General features: G+C 39.9%; 1 protein-coding gene across 3 annotated transcripts; it reads left to right on the top strand.

Annotated features, from left to right (window-relative positions):
* Positions 1 to 247: 247 nt before the first annotated feature.
* On the top strand, positions 248 to 20391 carry tom1l2 (target of myb1 like 2 membrane trafficking protein). Of its 3 annotated transcripts, XM_022752357.1 has the most exons (16): positions 250 to 308; positions 5200 to 5284; positions 6884 to 6962; positions 7531 to 7680; positions 8163 to 8297; positions 8375 to 8518; positions 8769 to 8885; positions 9798 to 9931; positions 10484 to 10526; positions 11563 to 11734; positions 12285 to 12399; positions 13021 to 13096; positions 14126 to 14200; positions 16761 to 16820; positions 17462 to 17498; positions 17658 to 20391. In XM_022752357.1, the coding sequence occupies exons 1-16, from the start codon at positions 257 to 259 to the stop codon at positions 17801 to 17803; spliced, it is 1620 nt and encodes a 539-aa protein (XP_022608078.1). In that variant the 5' UTR covers positions 250 to 256; the 3' UTR covers positions 17804 to 20391. The 3 variants fall into 3 exon arrangements, with proteins under 3 accessions (XP_022608077.1, XP_022608078.1, XP_022608075.1); XM_022752356.1 differs by lacking the exon at positions 14126 to 14200 and having other exon boundaries at positions 248 to 308; XM_022752354.1 differs by lacking the exons at positions 14126 to 14200; positions 16761 to 16820.
* Positions 20392 to 21600: the final 1209 nt, after the last annotated feature.

The following is a 21600-nucleotide window of genomic DNA, read 5'->3' as shown; positions in this document are numbered from 1 at the left end:
TGAGATTGTTGTTTGTGTATGTCCGTGCATTTATATACAATTATGTTGAGCTATCATGTAAAATACATGCTTAAATGTGAAAAAAAACGTTTGTTGAACATAGCTTTAGTTGTTAAATATGAACGACATTCATTCTAGCCATACATATTGACCTTTCTGGATTTTTTGACCAATAAGATTCTTCTGTAGGCGGGACTAGTTAGTGCCGCCTGGGCCTCAGCCTCTGTCATCCCCGAGCGGATTGTTTGTTGTCAAAATGGAGTTCTTACTTGGCAATCCGTACAGCACTCCTGTGGGCCAATGTATAGGTACGTTAGCCTTGAAATCATTTATTGGAGATGTGATACTTCCTCCACCATACAGAATTTGAGCGTGGACAAAAATGTGGTGTTTTTTTGCAAGGATTTATTTAAGGTTTCGCCAGTGGAAACAGCGAGCTAGCCAGCATCATCGGAGCAAACGTCATCTACTTGGATTGAGCTTCTCGCTAATGTTAGACTGCTAACCTACCAAACTTAGTCCGCTGTAATCACAAGTCATTACGCTAAATCACTATGTGTTTTCTTGGACAGTGCAGTGCAGTTTTTAGGAAAAAAAGAAATGAGGCTGCATTGCATGGGCGTGTAATGACACGGCTTAAAGTGGGTTGTGGAGCCTCAGCTATGTTGAAGTTCAGTATTTCCTTAAGTTCTTGAACAATAGTTGACCTCACTGCGTGGGCTGACAGGTTGGTGTTTGTTTTAAATCTTAAGGCTCTGTACCATGATGTTTATTCGTGCTGCAGCGGAGAAGAAAGACGTGTGGCTTGCCACATCCCTTTAGTGTGGTTACATCTATCTTTGCATCTTGCCTATTGTTTGAAAACTGCTCAGAGCTAAGCAACCTCTGACCCAGGCCAGTTGACACCCAACATCGATGTGCCTTTATCATGAGAGGATGAGGATGAAATGATGATGATAGCTTTTCTGCGAGAGCTTCAGAAAATAATCTTTGCTTGATAATGTAACAGCATAGTCTGGTGATTCTCTATTTTTGTTTCCCTATCCGTTTAATTAAATCCAGTAAGGCTCAGTGATTTTGGTGAATCTCACCCACCATACTACACCTTTTTTACAACATCATTACTGTTCTGCTCCTGTTTATAGAGGGACCACCATCTTTGGTTCTGTTAGCTGATTTCCTACATGGACTTGAGTCTTTACCCTCTCTATTTCCAAACAGTATTGATTTGAATTCTAATGCCGGTGTTTATGTTAAGTTGTGTAAACGTTCCTCAGGCTTTTATGTAGCATTTCCTCCCTGTTTTATTAATGTGTACTTCAACCCCAAAACAGATGTGGACCAAACACAAATTTGTCACACTCCTGATTTATGTTTATGTTTTAGTAAATGCAACAGCTGTTACAGAAGCATTTGTTGATTACATTTTTTTTCTGGTTCTCACAGGGCAAGCTGCTCTTTTATAAACAAGGCATGTCTGTGTAGATTCCAGAATTTCTTATTCCACTTGTTTTTCACTTACTAGAGATAGAACCTAGATAACCATGCACTGCTTTAATCTCGTTAAGCTCATTCATGCCAGTGGATAGAAACAGTTTGGAGGAAGGAAGTCTTTTTGAGTTAGAGGGCCTGAGTTACCACCCACCGGTCAACTGCTCTGTGCTATGTTGGCCAAGATGGCCCCCAGGCACCAACTGTGAGCTCTGTTTCTACCATTTTACTCTGCAGAGGTCCTCTTAGGTCATGTAGTGGGCTGTATGCAGCATATCTTGGATTTCCCCATTTGACGGAGATGCCTGTGTCTCCATCCTGATCTCTCTGGTTGAGTTGCTGCACTGTGCAGAGCTTTACAGCAAGCTATCTGTTTGGCTGTTGCAGTGGCAGCACAGCAGCAGGGCAAGGGATCAATTTACCTGACACAATGAGACAGACTGGGGAGACAGAGACTGGTGCATGAGGGCATTATTCATTTCCTAAGTGACTGAGAAGGGGTTAGAGGTGGTGAATGATGTATGCAGGTGTGTGCCACGTGTGCATATGTCTTTGTTACCATTTCACATGAGGGGAAGTTCAAGCTATGCTTCTGTTATTTTTTTTTTCTCATTCAAGCTGCAGCTTCATGGTCAAGGCACAGTAAGTATAGTGGTGAGGGGCTATTAGTACAGAGAGCTAAAGCAATGCACTCTGTCATTCATTAAGTGGAATTGACAATACAGAAGAACACTGGCAAATTTTAACTGATTGAAATGAAAGAAATTTTGATGCACCTGTGATAAATGAAATGACCAGGGCTAGACATGGGTCTATTGGTCAATTTGCCATTTGTCATCTTTATACAACTCAAGTATCCACTGAATGTCTTTTTCAGAATATCATACAAAAATTAAAATTCAAAGTTTAAGAATTTCTTCCAGTATTCAACTAGACAAATGTCTCATGAATGCTGGTTAATTCTGTGCCAAAAAGCCCTGAACATAACCAGAATTTACAGCCAGCTTTTGGCAAGCAGATGGTGTCAAACAACTAATTCAGTTATACTGTATGTAGAAGAGGAAAAAGCGAGCAAAGTCATTAAAGACAAAAGATAAGGTCGAGTGGAAAATGTGTAGAGAAAGGAAGAGTTATAAAAGGACAAAACATGGAGAGATGGGGCCAGAGAGGGACAGAGATTTGTGGCTTTGTTGGCAGTGCGTGGCACAGCCTGCCACTGGAAAAGCCATGTGATCGACTGGCTTCACTGGAGTGGTGTCTATTCCCAGGACTGGGGGGATTGACACAACACCACGAATGCATGCACTCAGCGGGCATTCAACTTCATTAGCAAGGCTCTGATTGTTCAGGGTCGTTGTAGTTCATTTCACATGGAGAGTTCAGATTTTTCTTTTTCCTCCTCTGCCAACCCTGCTCTGCCCCTTCCTCGACCTGACAATCCACTTGAGGAGATTACATGGGATATTCTAGTGGAAGTGGCTGGTTAATTCTTCCAAACTCAAGTCATATATACTGCACACCCAGACACAGCACACTATTTTTAAACGCTGCTCATGACGAGATTCACTTTATGTCTCTCTATTTTTGTCGAGTGTTTGTAGATGGGAATGTGCCCCAGCAAAGATACCTGTCTCAGTGGTTTCCCAGTCTGTGACGAGTTGATTAGAGAGGGGAGGTAGAGCATGAATAAGTCATGGCTATGAAGCTTGTCCAACTTTGAGCTTCCCAAAAGGAAGGCAAGATGGCCCAGTGAGAGTCTCTTGGCCAGGGCATGACAGCCTGCTCAGGGCCTCTGGGCTCCAGAAAAAGGAGCTCCTCCTGTCAAAGCTCAGGAATTGTCTAATGAGAATCTATTGACTGTCAGCCACAGGATCTTGGTCACAGTTTGCTTCAGTAAAAAAAAAAAAAAAAAACTCTTGTAAAAAAAAAAAAAAAAACCTTTTTCTCACCCCCAATGACTGCTATCCTAAAAGATATCAGCATTCACAGACATGATGGATGGATTTGGGGGACAGGAGAGGAAGGAGGAGACAGAGCGAGGAACGCATTGATGACTGCAGTGCCAGTTCATCACTGGAGCTTCTCTCTGTCTGGATCACATTATTTCCTGCCAAAATGCTATTAAATTGTAGGGCGGAGTGTGAAGGGGAGAGCAGGTCTCTGTGGCTTCTGTTTTTCAACTGATATATAAGTTATGACTGAGTACACAGACACATCATACCCACAGTCAGCTTCACTTTCTCCTCAGATGTTAGCTTTCCACTTTCCAGCTGACTGTTTGGTTCTGTCGGTTAATTTCCTGGAGTTGGAGGCATTGGAGCAACAGGTGGTGGTGAACGATATTTTATAGCACAGGAGTTTCTTGCGAGACTCTGAGATAATAGTGTTCTGAAAGCTAAAGGAATGAAGAATTGTCTGATTTGTCTCCTGATCCTCAAACCGAGACTTCATCCCAACACGTATAACAGAGATTTGTTTTCAATTACACTATTAATGGATCTTGCTTGGACATGCTGTTAACAAAGCATGTTCATATCAATTCATAACTGCAATAACAATCAGCCTGATTAGATTTTTGCAGGACATCCTATCATGTTATAGCTATATGTAGCTGTATTATAGCTATATATATTATTGATCATTTTCCCAAATTACATGCAGCGAAAAATAAATAAATTCTCAGCAGAGAAAAATACAAGAAAATACATCCAGGCAAGACATGAAAGGCCCTGAAAACTTTTCCTCCATCTGCTGTTAAAGTCCTGGTGGCGCTGTTCTGAATACTAACACTGCTACCAGTAGATCGGTAGCTGCATTTGCTTGATGATATTTCTTCAAGCAAATATCTTTTTTGTCTGGTCTTAACATGATCAGAGATGGATGGTCAGTTTGTTATCGTACATTTCAGGAAATTCAGAAACACAAGTAAGCTCATTAGTTTATGTCCATCCTTCAGTTAAAGCAGTGGTCATCAGCTATTGGATGGGCGGGACAATCAGAATTTGTGTTCAGAGTCTGATTTTGAGTATTAAATACTTAATACTTAATACCTAAAGATGTTTTTTTTTTTTTACTTTAACTGTGGCTCATGTTGGTTATACTGTAAATATATAAGTTTACAGAGACATAAATACATTTGAAGGCAAATTTTCAGCAGCTTTAAAGTGCAGACATATGCATCTATTTAACTGAGTGATGACTCAAACTGTTCATATAGTGTTAGTAATATAAGGACATAAAAAGTTAGGCAGAGTAAGAGAGAGAGAGAAGTCTGTCTCCACATGCTGACTTGCTTACACAACAGTTTCTGCTCTCAACATTATATAAACCATTGGTTGCTTTAATTAATGAGCATTGACTTTAGTGCAGGCAACAACCAAGCCCGACTAAAAAGCATCATCATGCATTGCAAGTGAGACAGCTGGCGCGTTGCAAAACAGTGGATCGGGTATCAAAACAAAATTTTTCTTCAGTGTCAGCCACAGTGCTGGTGTGGGTCGTCGAGTAACCAAGACATTATGTGGAGTTGTAAACAATTTGTATGTGTGCAGAAACCCACCAGCTTCCATCAGTATTAGAGTCAAATGAAAAATGTTATAATGTCTAATACCTCTCAAACATTAACTTTGTATAGAAAACACTACAGTGGAGCCTACAGTGAATTAAAATGTAATTAATATTCTGGTTGAACTCTTTGTTTTCCTTCAGAGAGGGCCACAGATGGAGGCCTCCAGAATGAGGACTGGACCCTCAACATGGAAATCTGTGATATCATCAACGAGACAGACGAGGGGTGAGCTTTTGCACCTTCAGGGAATTCATGATTGTTGGGTTATAATATATGCGTATATATAAGCACTTCATGTCATCAGTGTTTTGCAGGACTTGTGAGGTCTTTTAACCCAGAAAGACTTGTGGTCCCACATTGGTTTATAATGGAACTTGCATTGTTTTACCACACACTGGCTGACTGAGGGACTCGAGCAAATAATACAGACAACTGTGCTCCAACAACAGACAGCACATGACAGAAAGCCTTTTGTTTTCCTTAGGTGTCACTGGCAGAATGAATGAATGACTGAATGAATGAAATTCTTATACCAGTCTTCTACACTGAAAGATGCCCTGGCTGCTATGGCTTGTGAGACAGATTCTACAAATGCGAGAACGAAACAATCAAAACTGACTTCATCAAAAAAGCTTCTTCTGTCATGAGCATTTAGAAATGAAATTTGAGACTTAGACATAAATATAATAGAATAGAAATGCTGCAAATTCTATTTTCATTTGACTGCAACAACTCAGGTTTCACACTGCAGCATATGATGGCAATCTAAAATTTTCATGTACAATAAAACATATAGCTCTACTTATTTAGCACTTTTGTGACTTTCTTCCATAACACATTAAATCCATATGTGGTTAATGTATCCTAGAGAGAAGGTTTTCAGTTAACAGTTACTGTAGGACATACTAATTAGACACTTGCATAGTCTGAAATGAGGTTGTTCACCTTTATGGAAAAAGAGTATTCTTGGGGAAGAATATGTAAAATGACTTTTTATGAATCTGTGTGTTTCCATTTTTCCCTTCATCACTGTCCTCTTTCCCCTGCTTTTCACATTCTTCACGTCTACCCACACTCATTGTGTTGGCATGCGACATGGGCCCCTCTCTGTCACACACAATGACACACACACAGCGACACAGAGAGAGAGAGAGAGAGAGAGAGAGAGAGAGAGGGAGTTCAGTGTCACAGAACACAGAACATCTTGTCTTCAAGACGTTCAGCAAGTTTGACAATGTCTGGTTTGCTCCAGAGTTGGACTTCAGGTTCTGCAAACGTAAATGACTTTGTTGCCTTAACGCATGCTACTGTGTGTTTTCAGAACACAATAGATGCACCATCCAAAATCAAAAAAACACAAAAGGCAAGTCTAATATATATTCATATAACGCGTATATTCACTGAGCACACATATACAGAGAACTGTCGGGGGAAGCTATATGTCAGACTTCATACTCTCTCTCCATCCACTTATAGATAGATAAAAGACAGATAGAAATGAAAACTCAGTAAATGTGCAAAAAGTTTATTATCTGCCGTGAAGAGACGAGTCGTTTGAAGCAGAAAGCCAGCCTGAACTGAACTCTTCATACATGGACGGCTTTGATATCGCCTCGAGAGAAACACATAGTCATGCAGAGAGAAAAGAGAGAAACAGATGGTGTGACGATGCTTCTCTGTCTTAGTCAAACAGTTACACCGACAGACCGACTGGCATGTGTTATTGTGGCACAGAAAATCATTTATTCCTAAGTCAAAGATGTTATGCCTACTCTCAGCTGGGGTGCTTTATGCAGCTGCATCTTCTCTGCTGTTTCCCTCAAGGCCTAAAGATGCTATGCGGGCACTGAAGAAGAGACTCAGTGGCAACAAGAACTACAGAGAAGTGATGCTGGCGCTAACGGTAAGAATTTCTTACTATTAGCTGGATTTTTTTTAGTGCAAAGCTTGTGTTAAATTGACCAGACGTGTCCGTGGGCATTGTGTCATAAAAATGGCTTTGCACCTTGGAACATTTTGTTATGGTTTAATTCTCTGGAGGCCACGTTTGGCCTTTTTGTTGTTGCCTTTCAGTTTGTACACCACATTAAAAGGTTGCACCCTGCATTAAACTTGACCTCTCCTGATCTTGTCTTCTTGGCCATTTTATTCCACTGCGTCTCTTCGCCTAGCCACTGTCTCGCTTGTTTTTATCTCTCTGACATTACTTGTCTTTCATTTTCTTTATAGCGGACATGCCTTTTGAGCTGTGTTCTCAATTTTTATCCACCCACATCTTTGATAGCTCTGCTAGTTAAAAGCCCCTCTGTGTGATGAAAGCATCCTGACTGAGATGTTTTGTGAACACCAGAGAGCAAAGTCTTCCCTTTCTCTGCTGCCTCTCACTGACAAACTTTCCTCCTCTGCAGTTTTTTTTTTTTTTTGTCATTTGTCAGGCTTCTATCTCTGTTTAATCCTCTCCCTCTCTGCAGGTATTGGAAACATGTGTGAAGAACTGTGGTCACAGGTTTCATGTCCAGGTGGCCAACAGAGATTTCATTGATGGTGTTTTGGTCAAAATCATCTCTCCCAAAACCAATCCTCCAACTATCGTACAAGACAAAGTGCTGTCGCTCATACAGGTATTGGAGCTTTCTCTGTTTTTGCTTTTTTTTTTGGTAGTTATTATCAGTCAATGCTGGATTCTGGGAAGCCAGGTGGGCACTGTATGCTCCACCTCCCAGGTGCTGTACCACAGACTGCAGCCTCTGGTGTTGCTATCCAGTTACCTGAGGTCAGCTCAGCCAACAGGCGGTGTTCTCTGTTTCTCTTTCTGCTGTCCTCTAAATATTTATAGGGATTTGTTGAAGGATACCTCAAGGGACACTCCTCTTTGAGGCACTTTTCTCAGTGAGAAAAGTGAGTGCACTGTATGTCTGGGAGGATGCAAGAGATCCTTTTTCTTTTTTTGTTAAGGATTTGCACACAAGGCAGGAAAAAAGCTCTTGGTACTGATACTGTGATTTGAAATGATAAAATGACTTCTTATTTCTTCATTTTTATTGCACTTTATAATGTGTGTGTGTGTGTGCGTGTGCGTGTGTGTGTGTGTGTGTTGGGGCAGGCATGGGCTGATGCCTTCAGGAGTAGCCCTGATCTTACTGGGGTGGTCCATATTTATGAAGAACTGAAGAGGAAAGGCATTGAATTCCCAATGGCAGACCTGGACGCATTGTCTCCAATTCACACACCACAGAGGGTGAGCAGAAAGAAATACACATACAAGGACATGTATATTCACACAGCAATATCATAAAGGGCTATTTTTTCTTCCAGGGTACACCTGAGGTGGACCCAGCCATGATCAAATATCTAGCCCCTGCGTCACCTGCTGCCGGGGCTCCTAAACCTGCCCCAACCCCTGCCTCTGCCACACAGGTCCCCAACTTGCCCAGCCCCATCACAGCAACCCCTGAACAGGTGACTAGTTATATTAACTTCTCACTGCACTTTGTTGCCAGTAAAGTGAAGTCAGCTTCATTTATTTACACGGCCCATTTCACCAGAGTCAGTCAATAAAGCAGATTTATCCAGAGTTCAGTAATTCCGTGCATGATTCAAAGCAGATTACAAGCTTTCACAACCATTCAGTCTGCTGCCTTCAAGAACATCTGTTGCACTGATGACACTGGACGAGTCCTAAATGACCTTTGACCATTTTTTCTTTCAGATTGCCCGGCTGCGTAGTGAGCTGGACGTAGTGAGAGGAAACATTAAAGTCATGTCAGAGATGCTAACAGAGATGGTCCCCGGCCAGGAAGATGCCTCTGACCTAGAACTGCTGCAGGTTAGATGAATACACTATGGGCTCCATCTTAACCACATACATGTAACTTCTTCACACATTACTGCTTATATTTAGCCTGACAATCATCCTTGTTAACAACAGTGGAAATAAGAGCGAATTTATGGAGATGGTTTGATTCATGTTTAATGTGGATTTAAAGTAGTTTAAATAATCAAGGCAAATCCAATCACACGTACATCCACACTCTTTCACAAAACACTGTGAATAGAGATTCATGCAAATGAAGTTACTGTATGCATTGCCCCACATTGTAAAAGATACTTTATATGATTCAGAAAGCAAAAAGCTTTGTAACACGGCACAGCTGTAAAATGTTGGTACGATTTGCAGCCACTAGGGGGAGTGGTGTCTTTAGTTTTCAGAGGAAAAGCTCAACTCGCCTAAAACTTATCAAGAGCTAGTTGGCTGTGGTAAATTCCTGGAATTGGCAATTAAACGGTGGTATAGAAACTCATGTAGAGTTTAATCTCCTAAGACCAAATCCTCTCAGGTATTTGGGTTAGCTGCAAGGATCTGGCTTTGTGCTAAGGAACCTATGCCAGTTGTTATGGTTATGTGCTACCTTTTTGACTTTTCCCAGCTGCTACTGAAAAAAAAGCATTTAAAGAATTTATAAACAGTTGAGCAAAGATTTCTGAGTTATTCAACACTGAATGCCTTATAAAAGATATACATTTATTGTAAAGTGAATTTCCCCAGATTTGGACAATACTCTCAAAATTCAGCCATATGACAAAATGATTTGTTAATACAGAGTTGGGTCATTGGTCAACAAACAGTTGACTATTTGTCAGTCCACCTCTCTTTCACCATCTCCCTTTGTTTCTGTTTTTATCTATTGATTTATCAGTTCATCCATTGATCTATCTCTTGATGTGCCAATATATCAAGGAGCTGAACAGGACATGCAGGGCCATGCAGCAGAGAGTGGTTGAGCTGATTTCACGTGTCTCTAATGAAGAAGTGACCGAGGAGCTGCTACATGTCAACGACGACCTCAACAACATTTTCCTCCGATATGAGAGGTACAGTCAATCAATCAATTAGAATTTAGAGCAAAACAAGGGCAGAAAAGACGTGACAGTCTTCGTTTTTTTCTTCTTCTTTTCTTTTTTTTTTTACCTCATCAGAACTTTGTTTTGTAATCTTAAAGTTCTCTGTGTTGGTAATATGATTTTTGTCCAACAGCTGAGCGTGATGTTTTTGCTGTCCCAATGTGTGAGATCAAGATTTAGGCCAATATGTTTAATGGATAAATAATTGTTGGTCAAACTGCATCTCAAACCATGAGTTTAAAGATGATACTCTAGATGTGATTATACCTCAAGATATCAATGAATATTTTGAGAAAAAATGCTCAACACAGATTTGGCATTACATTCTGAGCAAGTCTAAACATTCAGAGTTAGAGATCTCCTTTGAAGCACTGTGCATAACTCATTCCTTTTTAAACATTCTGTGGCTTCAAACTGCTAAAATGTCTCTTTCATGAGGTTTCTGAAGATGAAAGATTCGTAAGCATTTGAACCTCACAAAACATGTGGTAAGACATTCAAAGGTTTCTGTGCTGTTCACAGGTATGAGAGGTACAGGTCGGGTAGAGCTGCACAGAACAACGGGGTAAGTACCATCAATAGCAGCTCTGCATGCAAAGAGCAGAAATCAAACACCAAATTTCTCTCTTAGGATTGCCTCTTTTCCATTTGCTTTTAGCATGTTTTCAGAAAATTTCTTATTTTTTTATTTCATTTTTTATATTTTAATACAGCTCCGTTGCCTGTGGCAATTTTCCAGCATTAGGGATGCTAGGCTAGATATTTCCAACATAAATCAGTCCACATAGCCATTTGTTGTACTTATTTTACCATGTTAGCATCTGAATTCATAATTACAATTTACTTTATATATTATAATAGCATACACATTCCTCTGCAGCAGTACTAGGTTTTGCAAGTGGGTTGCATTTTTAGCTTTGTGAAATTGGACGAGTAAAGCAGAACAAGTTCCAATCTACTATTTAAAGTGTACATTTGCCAGTATCAGTCATTCGCCAGAGGACCGGGGCATCTCTCGCTGCATCCCACATAGCTGTTTGTGTTTGCATTCTGTTGATCTTTCTGTGTGCTCTGTCTGTTTGTGTTGTGGCTAGCTGACGGAGGCAAGTATGACACCACTACCACGTTCAATCCAAGCCACTGTGCGGGGATGAACAGAGTGATGAATGTTAACACATCTTCTATACGGAACTAATGCTTTGACCCCTATGACGTGTCAACATTAGTATCACCATGTGAAACTAGATAGTATATATGTCCTTCTCTCCCGTCCTTCGTGCTCTTGACTCACACATTTGAAGTCTTGTGCAACTGCTTATTCAACCCCCAATACTGTTCCTGTGCGTAGCCTCCAATCCACAACTATTCACCCACCGTGTGTAAAACCATCAATCCTGTAGAATTCCAGTAGCTGCAAAATATTTTGTCCGTATACAAAGACACAAAAACACTCTGTAATATAATTTGCTCAACAAACTTATAAGCTTTCTTCATCTATATTTGCCGGCTGAACTCTTTCATCATAGCAAGACCTCTAAATTACTGCATACTTCACCCATTCATTATTGTTGACAGCCACCTCTCTATCTTTCCCCTGCCAGATGTTGAATGAGGCCACAGAGGACAACCTGATAGACCTGGGCCCAGGCTCCCCTGCTGTGGTCACGCCCAGGATCACATCCAGCCCTCCACCCAACTCCGCTGCTGGAGCTACTGCCTCCCCAGCCCATAACCCCACCACAGCGTCACTGTCCACTGCGCTGGCTGGCCTTGGTAAGGACAGTATGGTTTTAAGTCGATGTTCCAGTGTTATATGGAAAAATATTGTACACAAACTACTCAATAAAAAAAAGCCTGCTAACCTGCACATACTTCTTACTTCGAAATTCCAGCTATCATACACATACATTTACTCTCACCAGACCTGTAACATCCCTCCTCCCCAGTCTCTGCAGACCTGGTGATGGAGAAGCAGCAGAGTGTAAAAAAGGCTCATAATCTGGCTGCTAATGGGAAATAAGCCTAGCGACATAATTCACTGCTACTACTGCTAGCTCCCCTGGTGGTTTCTAGGAAGCCCTTGCATGCTGTGGAATTCTGGGTAAAGCTTAGATGTATTGCAACTCTTTATTTTACCGGAGTAGAGGCAGCCTCACCATGCTGAACAGAATTATTGTGAAGTGTAAGATATCTGTGATTATGAAGACTATAAATCTGCATTGCATACGTTTTTTCACTTCTTTTGTTATGTTTCTTAAGATCTTTCTGTCTCCATTTTTGAATCTTCCTTTCCTTTTTCTGCTCGGTCATTATCTCACGCCAGATGTAGGTTCAGACAGCGTTACCGGCACCCTGTCGTCTCTTTCAGGCCGCAACCAGGATGACTTTGACATGTTTGCCCAGACCAGGACTAGCTCTCTGGCTGAACAACGCAAAAAGTAGGTCTGGGTTTCATTTTGCTTCTGGGGCAGCCCAGGTCCTCTCATGTTGTTATCCAGGGTGACATTTATTTTAATTAAATAGCTATTCATAACCACCTTTAATATTTGAAATATAATCCACCCTTGGGCACTTTTACACTGTCTGCTCCAAGATGTGATGGTAATGGTGTACACATTTTTTTCTTTTTTCTTTGATATGCCCACTATCCCTTAACCTGCCGTTACAACCTTCTTAAGTGAGGTAGTTCCTCCTTTATTACTTCCTAGAATGACCTTTGAATATGTTCAGGAGTGAGGATGTTAATCTGTTGTGGTGACTGGGGGCACAGGGTTCTCACCCACATAACTCCCAACATCCCCGGTTTGAATCGGGCACCTTTTATTGCATTTCACTCTCCTTATTCTCAACACAATTCCTTTCCTTTCTCCACTCTTGAGGCAGTATGAACTAAAATAACAAAAGGCCCCTAATGAAAATAAGTATTAATAAAAAAATATGTAAATTTTCTAATTAATGAAAATATAATTAAAATTTGTGTTGGTGTTTTTAAGTTTTCATTGTGCTGCTTCAGTGCTATATCTTTTTATGTTTGTTTATGTTTATGTTTTTGCTCACAGTGTAAAGTATGAGGACCCTCAGGCTCTGGGCGGCCTGGCCTCAGCTTTGGATGTGAGACAGCAGAACACAGGAGGCGTGAGTACACTGAAGCATGTCGTTGAATACAGCTTTCACCCATACAAGTGTATGGAGTGTAGGTGCTGTGTTTTTAACATGGCTGATAGGGCTTCCTGTTCCAGTCTGTCCTCAGCTCTCGGTCACTCCCTGCATGTGATGGGTTTACAGTGATATTTGTCTTGTGTGAAGTGATACTTGAACTTTGACCAAACAGAGTTGTAGGTTTGTGGATTTACTATTTTTAGCTTTGACCAGCTAAAATAAATCTATCACTTTTGGTAGCAGTTTAGGTAATAAGCACGGATATGAGTTTGTTGAGAAGGTACTCAAAATGGGTGCAAAATATCTTAACTTGAGTTTCTATATCCAAACTGTTGTCACTTTTTGCATTTATCCTGGCAAACATTAGTCTCAGTAGTTCATTAAAAAAACATGGAATCAGGTTTTGCAAATTGGATATCAGCTCTTTCATAGTCCAGTTTCTGTTCATCTTCACAGTTTGCACAGAAAATCAAACAGAAGTCACATGCTAGTTTCAAGATATTCTCAGCCATTCTCCCTGTCTGAACACACTTTGCAATATATTTGCATGGTTATCACTAGGTACACAGATGATTCTGAAACTTGAACTGCCATACACACACGTGCACACACACACACACACACACATACACACACACACACACACACACATACACATACACACATACACACACACATAAAGACACACACAAGCACACACACACAGCGGTGATTGCGCATACCATCCCTTTTTTAGTTACCTCAGGTGCCCTGTTTCTCCTACAGTACTTTTACTTGAGGGAGTTCAAAGTCTTTTTTCCCCTTTTTATTTTTGTCATTTTCATCTTTATGGAATGAACCTTTCGCCATTTTCTTTCTTCTCTTTATTTTTTCTCTTTAAATGAAAATCGTCTCTTGCATATTTGACTTCTCCTCTGTCTCTCTCTCTGCACTGTATGCTATGCTGTGGTGAGGGCCTGCTACCTCTCTTCTCTTGTGTAAGGTGTTGTTCTGTTGTTGATTCAGCTGAGGGTAAAAGGGGATGATAACCCAGCAGATCAGGAGCTGCCCATAGACAGCTGGCTTATTACCCAAGGAATGGTGAGGACTCCATCCTCAGTGTGTCCTCCTACCCCTCCCTCATGTCCACTGTCACCCTTGCTCTCAACTTTCTCCGGCATCATCCGTAGTCCTCATAAGCTGCACTTCATTTTCAGCCTCATCTCACTGCTATGTCCTGGAATGCTCAAAGAGGACCAGAACAATTAAAGTTTTTCTCCTTAAGAGCATCCACCTCCATATCTAGTACAGATGTTATACTCTAGTGTTGGGCAATATGAAAGTACTGTGAGATGTTTGAGATTTGTCAACTGGTTCTAATCTCACTGTGCTGTTTCTCCTGAGGTATCCATCTATTTAATATTTGTTTTATTGGTTGTATTAAGGTACTACAGAAAAAACAAAAAACAGAACAGCTTTATGGCAATACTGAATTTCCTGATGAAGTACCTTGATTTGTCAAGTATTTCATTTACCGGATAAGCCAAAAGCAGACTTTCATCTGCATTGTTTTTTTTTTTTTCATTTACAAAAAGTTGAATCTCCAGAAAATGAACTATCATGATATTCGGTAATATAAAATTTTATTCATATTGCTCACCTCTATTGTATTTTATTGACTTGGGCACTAAACACTACCCATTACTGATGCTTTCCACCTGAAGCTATCGTCTTTATGGATGAAATAATGAGTCTAACTGGTCCCCAGGAGCATCCATCAGCTAGATCCATCTCTAAACAGTCACATTAAAACTGCAGAGGAGGACAGATACTTGTGCTACACAGCAAAGTCATATCAACAATGATGAACAGTGTTAAAGGAGTGATAATATGGGATTAAAAAGTATGAGAATGAATGTTTGCTGTGTAGTCGTGAGTATTTGTCAGCTGTTCTCTAACGGTCTGTGGATCTTAGATAATACATTAGATGTTATTAATGACCACCTCACATGTCTCACTCTAAACAGAAATAGATCAACTAACAGATGAACCACTAGATGTAATGTTTGTAACAGTATAACAATGCAGTTGCTGGTATGACTGTGAATGCTTGAGTATAAAGGATTACACTTTGAACTTTTATCAGTGTAATTCCTGTGAGTCGTGATAGGGACAGACTTCCTATTGTGTACTTTTCTACATTTACTCACAGCTTTTTTTTCCTGTGAATGACTTTCACTGCCCCACTGCCTTGGCCTGTCTTTTGATTTGCTCTGCTCCTTCACTGCGTCAACTGTGATCTCATGAGGAAAGCCCCACCAGTGTTTTTCTAGTGTATAACAGGGCCTCAGGAAAAGGGTTCTTGTTCTCTCTATTCAACTATGATATCAGGTCAACATCAACAGTGGACTTTAGTTCATTAAACAGGCAGTGAAAGGTTGTGGAGAACTAGACTTTTAAAAATTTTGTATGAACTAGGGGTGTTGTGATATACCAGCGTTGACGATAGTCCTGATATTTAAAAAAATGCAATGTCGATATTGTGTTAACAATGCACATATGATAATATCATGATGGCAGATGTTAGGCCTTGTGGATCTTTTATTTGTCAGTTCATCTGGTTGCCTTTTCACTATCCTAAATGTAATTGTTCTTTTTGTACATTTTTGTACAGTCTCTCTCCACCTCCCTACACTCATATTTGAGGGGCAAAACACACAATAAACAAAGTTGAAGATGAATTTGACTAATAGCATTATTATTTTAATTTTCTAGAGATATTGCAATAATATCATTATCGGCCACGATAAACAAGTAGTGAAAATCTGATATTGTGACAGCCCAAGTATGAACTTCCTTGCTTCTCTGCTTTTGTAAACAAAAAGCATACAAGTAATTGTTACTGATTATGGATGGACATAAAGTTTCTTAAATCACGATAAAAGTTCCCCTTTTCCCTTTCTGAGCAGTCCTGATCGTTGGATGTCCAACACCAACATAAACACAAAGGCGCACTGTCCACACTAACATGACTTCCATCATCACAGGCACTGCAAGCCATGCAGCAATGCTCATGCTCCGTGCGCCCTGTGTGGTTTGTGTGTGTGTATGTGTGTGTGCTCCACGTACAGTATGTGTTTGCCGTGGGATTGCCCTGCCTCTCAACGGTCCCTGTGCTTTCAGCTTTTCCCATCCAATCAATCTCTTAATCACATTCTAGCGATTTGCTAATTAACTAATGATGTGGAATAATTAACGCTGCTGTGTGACATTAGTCGGCAGCTGTTAAGCCATGTCAGCTCTACAGAACTAATGAGAACAATACACAACCTGGGAACTCCTGCTCTCATAGAAGACAGCTGAGCAGCAGATTGATGCACTTGATAAAACAGTAAGAGCACAGAGTCGAGAGGGGTTGAGTGCTGGCAGAGCAAATTTTTCTTTTTGTTCTCATTTTTGATTTGTTTTATTTTTATCATCTTCCCTACTGAACTTTTGGTGATTCCTATTTTATTGTTATTTGTGTGTGTGTGTGCGTCTGTGTGTGTGTGCGTCTGTGTGTCTGTGTGTGTGTTACAATTTTTGTTTTTCTTGTCGGGTTGGGTGTCTGTTGTGTGGCTTTGGTGCTGCCCCGTGGTTTGTCCATGGCTTTGCTCCATAGATCCCCGTATCGCAGTCCTCTGTCATGGATGACATAGAGGAGTGGCTGTGTGCCGACGTGGTGAGACTTCTTTACCTTGATTTATATCTTCTTCCCTTCTTCCTCTTTCTCTCCTACCCTGTTTTTTTTTTTTTTTTTTTTTTTTTTTTTTTTTTTTTTTTTTTTTTGTATGTTGGGGTTTTTTTTGTTGTTGTTTTGTTTTGTTTTCTTAAATAGCACATTTCATCCATCCATCTCGTATTACTGGATTCATTAAAGTTTAGTTTTCTTTAACATCACGTCCTTTCCTTCACTGTTATCTAATTTGTTTCCACCAGTGATTGACATATAACAGTTTACTGTGAGGTCTGGCTTTCATACGCTAACATGGCACTAATGATAGTCAAGTTTAAACGGATGATATGATCTTACTTAACATATGCATGTGAAGGTTGTGGAGTTGGGCTCAAGAAGGCTTCTTTTTGCATCCATCTATAAAAAGAGTATGAAGGATGCATGATCGACGGATCCTTCATGAGCGGCTTGTATGGATTTGTCTCAGTTTGTGTGAACTTTACAGGCATTTGAGTTGTATGATGCGTTTGTGTATCGGCATATTGTATTGCCCACGGTATACCAAGGTTTATGAAATAGACAACTCAATTAATTATCGTTTCTGTCAAAATGTGAATATTATCTGATGACTTTTTTCCTCTTAATAGAAAGGGGATGCTGCCGAGGAGGGGGTGACGAGTGAAGGTACAGACTCACAATTAATGTAAACAATTACATATGTTCCACAAGCTCAGATGTTTGGGAGGTTGTATTAGTTTTCTCCCCTCCACTAATTCATTTAAATAACAATGATGAGCCTTCAACTGTACATGACTTTGAGACAAATCAATTTGTTTATTCCAGAGTTTGATAAGTTCCTGGAGGAGCGAGCGAAGGTGGCAGACACCCTACCATCTCCCCCCGGAGCTAACCCCGCTCACCCAGCCCGAGCCCCAGGTGGCTCCCACAAGAAGGCTGAACGGACAGAAGATGCCCTCTTTGCCTTGTAGACTGTTGTCAGAGAACCTTGATGTCTCTCCAGTGCATCTAAAGGTCCTCACCCTACATGATTCCCCCCAAACAGTCATTCCATTCCCATTTCAGCGCTGACTGGCAGTGTTACAGCAAGTCATTCTCATGCCAGTGTTGCTCAGAGGTCCAACATGTGTACAATGCACTACTGTGTTACATTAAACTATATATGGATGTATTAATCTGTTAGTGTGGGATGTACTACTCGCAGCCCTGCATCTCATTTGTGAAACTCCACCAAAGGAAGACAACCTAACTTGTCTGATGTGGTTTAAAAATGTGGTATATTACTGCGAGATTCATTGAACATCTCACTGCAGGTCCATGCATTGAGTCAATATGAAAGCATACAATTAGGACAATATTGTGCTGTTTTATTTCATTAAGCTAATTGCTAATTTATGCATTTATTGTTTTAATGGTTTGTTCTGTACTATGTACTAGCGCTGTGGTTATGGTGGGTTCATGCATTTCTTTTCTTTTTTTTTTCCTTTTTTTTTTTTTTTTTTTTTTTTACAAGTACTCCAGTTAAAGTTCTAGTCATGCTTTTAAAACTGATGTGTGTGAAATAGCTATGTGTGTTATTACCCAGTTTGCCTCAAGCAGTGTAGAGAAAAGAGCTATGTTAGCAGGCAAATTTTGCTAACTGGGAATATAACAGCTAAATCATTGCTAATTGTGATGAGTGTATGCCAGCATTCCTTTAACCAAAGGGAATAACAAAAAAAACTAAAAAGCACTAGTTTAGATTCTCTGCTATGTATTTCGAATGGCTGAGGGGAAGGAACATGCCCATGGAATATTTCCCATCAACCTTTTCAGTCCTCTGAAAAGCTTCAGCAAAATAACCGAGAGGAATATGATCTTAATCAGCTGCAAACACGTTTAGCCATTCCAAAGACTGAAGGCTTTAATGACCAACTAGCACTTAATGTTACCTGTCAAACAATAGTTACATTCATGTGTTGTAAATGTTAAGGGATCATGAACATTTTCCTTCCCCTGCTATAATGTCTGTGCACTTTGAAGCAAAAACAAATCTGTATTTTGTCCTTTGTGTTTACAAGATGGTTACTATTTTTCTAGGGGATGGGAAATAGTCTTTAGATTGACTTCATTTTGCACATAACTTTTCTAACTGTAATTGCAGCGCTTGTTCACACAGAAGTGGATGGATGAACTGTCAAATTTATGATTGTAAAACCTTTTAAGAGTATTAGAAATTGCATAAAGTTGCAAGATAAAATGTGGCATTAAAATTATCAGCACGACTTAGCGTTAGCATCATAATTGACTATAAGACGCAAAATATATCTAACAATAATGCGCTGTTGTAAAGGATTTATTCATATAGGTAGATCTTCACTTACTCTATACTATGTTATCTATATACCTCAAAATACAGGAATTTTAGTTTCTGTATCTGGTTAAAATGTATTGGCTCATAGTGATATCCAGAAGGCAGAGAGGTTTATGTATTATTTGATCCCCTGATTGTATTTTTATAGATCATGTAAGAAAAAAAAACGTTTGTATCCTTGTACCACTGCATCTTTTTGTAGTTCAGGCTGAAGCATGCAGCAAACAAACACAGTTGTACTTTCTTTGATTTGCACAGTCAAAGACATATTTTCATTCTCAGTGTGTGTTCATTCTGCTATGATCCATCTGCTCTTGTTGGAGCAGCTGCCAAGGATTTCTGTGATTGACTGATTTAAGCAAAGTAGCTCTGATTGGAGTTTGCCTTTGGTGTACTTAAGATCACATTTTGAGGTAAAAAGCAATCCTGTCTTCATTCCAGATCTTTTGCTGATGCTCTGCTTTGTTTTAACATTGCTCTTAAAAGATTCTTTTTTTTTCCCCATTCAATCCATTTAAGACCAAAAGCCTTGTCAATCAGAGGCAGACCATTTGAAACGCAAGTTGTAAAAGCCTAATCAAACTTACTTACAGTGTAGTCCTTCCACTGGAGGGAAATATTATGTCTACGTAATCATTATGATTAAATATTTTTAAAAATGTATAATAGTAATAATAATAAAATTCATGTTTAATGCTTTAACTTTCTTTAATGCAGTATGGTTACATATGGTTACATAGGTTCAATGTGGTTACCAGATAAGAGATAATAGCATTAAATTTACAATCAACCATTGTGTCATTTTTTGAAAAACTTTAACGATGCAGGCTGAACAAAGACTATTACTAAAATGTAACAGGAGATCCTTTTAAAAGGGAATTTTTTTCTGTGTTTGTGTGTTAACTATCTCTGGATCTGTAACAGAGTTTATTGTGTTACTTGCTTTTATGAAGCTTAAGTCTTGACAGCAACATGTATTCCTCGAAATTGTGGCTATCTCAAAATGGTTACTGAATGTCTTTTAATACTGGGGAGACAGAGTGTTTAGTGAAAACATTGTGGACACAGGCTTGTTTTCTGTTGGTGGGTCTCATGTCTGTTTTTGGCTGTGCCATCTGCTGCCATTACTACTAATGGTCAGATTTTTGTTTGACCTAATGCACGTATGTAACTGCCCAATAAAACACTAGCAATGTGTGACCTCTACCTCACAACTGTTTGTGGTTATTTTAGATTCAAGGATTGTGTGACAATGTCTTGCTCCTTCTTCTTCATGCAGGTGCTGATGCAACCGGGTCTCAATCTTGCACTGTACTGGCCAATCACTGTCACATGAGCCTCTCACCCCCTCCCATATGGTGGTTAATGGGCACTTCATCCATTCTGCTCCAACAGCTTAGCACGCGTAGAATGTAAACAAACTACGATCACACAGTTTTTATGGATGTTCCAAATTTCTGCTTCTTTCAGTCACCTGTTGTGCATCACCAACAGGTTTCCAAAATCGACCAAGCAAGTGAATAAGACATGCACCATTATACAAACACAGACCATCACCATCATTACCAGGCTTGCGGACAGGCTTTTAATATTACCCCACTCCTCTAGTACAACTTGTGCGCTACTCTAGGTCACTGACCTACTTCCCCACCATGCCTTTGTGGGGCTCCCTCTTTGTGTTCATGCAACACTGTGATCAAATTATAGTTTTATTTTAGCTGATGCTGATCTGAAAAAAAAAATGCTTTGCGCATGTTTGACATTAATAGCAAGTGTGTCGTTTATCTGAAGAAGGTTACTTTGCTGAAGTAAATTCAATGTAACTGTACTGAGGAAATTTTATTTTATTTTTTGGTGGTGGGGATTCATCGGCCAAAAGTTAAAATTTGCCTCATTTTTTAATTCTTTTTCCCCACCGACATCCTTCCAGATTACCTCCCTGTTGCTGCCACCACACTTTCAGGAGAGAAACACATGATGTAATCTCTAGACCCAGAGATGTGACGTCAGATCACCCCACTCGGTTCCTGAGCTTCCCATTGGATGATTTCTCTGGTTCTACAGGAGGAGCCGCGGCTTCGAGTCAAACAAACTTTACTTTCAGTTGCCCACGCCCGCGCGGCTCTGATTGGCTGTTGGGGGCAAGCCCACAATAAACACATCCACGCTGTTTCCCTCAATAAAAAACACAGTTTGTTGAAATATATGATTGATATGAATGTGGCCGAACAGGATTGAAATAAACAGCACTGTTATAGCTGTTTTATATAACCTATTACTATTGTGCTTACTAGATAGATACGTTTTGTGGTACTTTTCAGTTGGCTCCATAAATGTATGCTTAATCCATTATATCAATTTGTCTACTACATTAATTATCATGTCTGTTTGTATATCGTCAAACAAAATTATGGC

Source organism: Seriola dumerili, unplaced genomic scaffold, assembly GCF_002260705.1.
Source record: "Seriola dumerili isolate Sdu_G_001 unplaced genomic scaffold, Sdu_1.0 BDQW01000169.1, whole genome shotgun sequence".
In the NCBI taxonomy this organism is placed as follows: Eukaryota; Metazoa; Chordata; class Actinopteri; order Carangiformes; family Carangidae; genus Seriola; species Seriola dumerili.
Note: the sequence above shows the minus strand (reverse complement) of the source record. Positions and strands in the feature narration are given on the sequence as shown.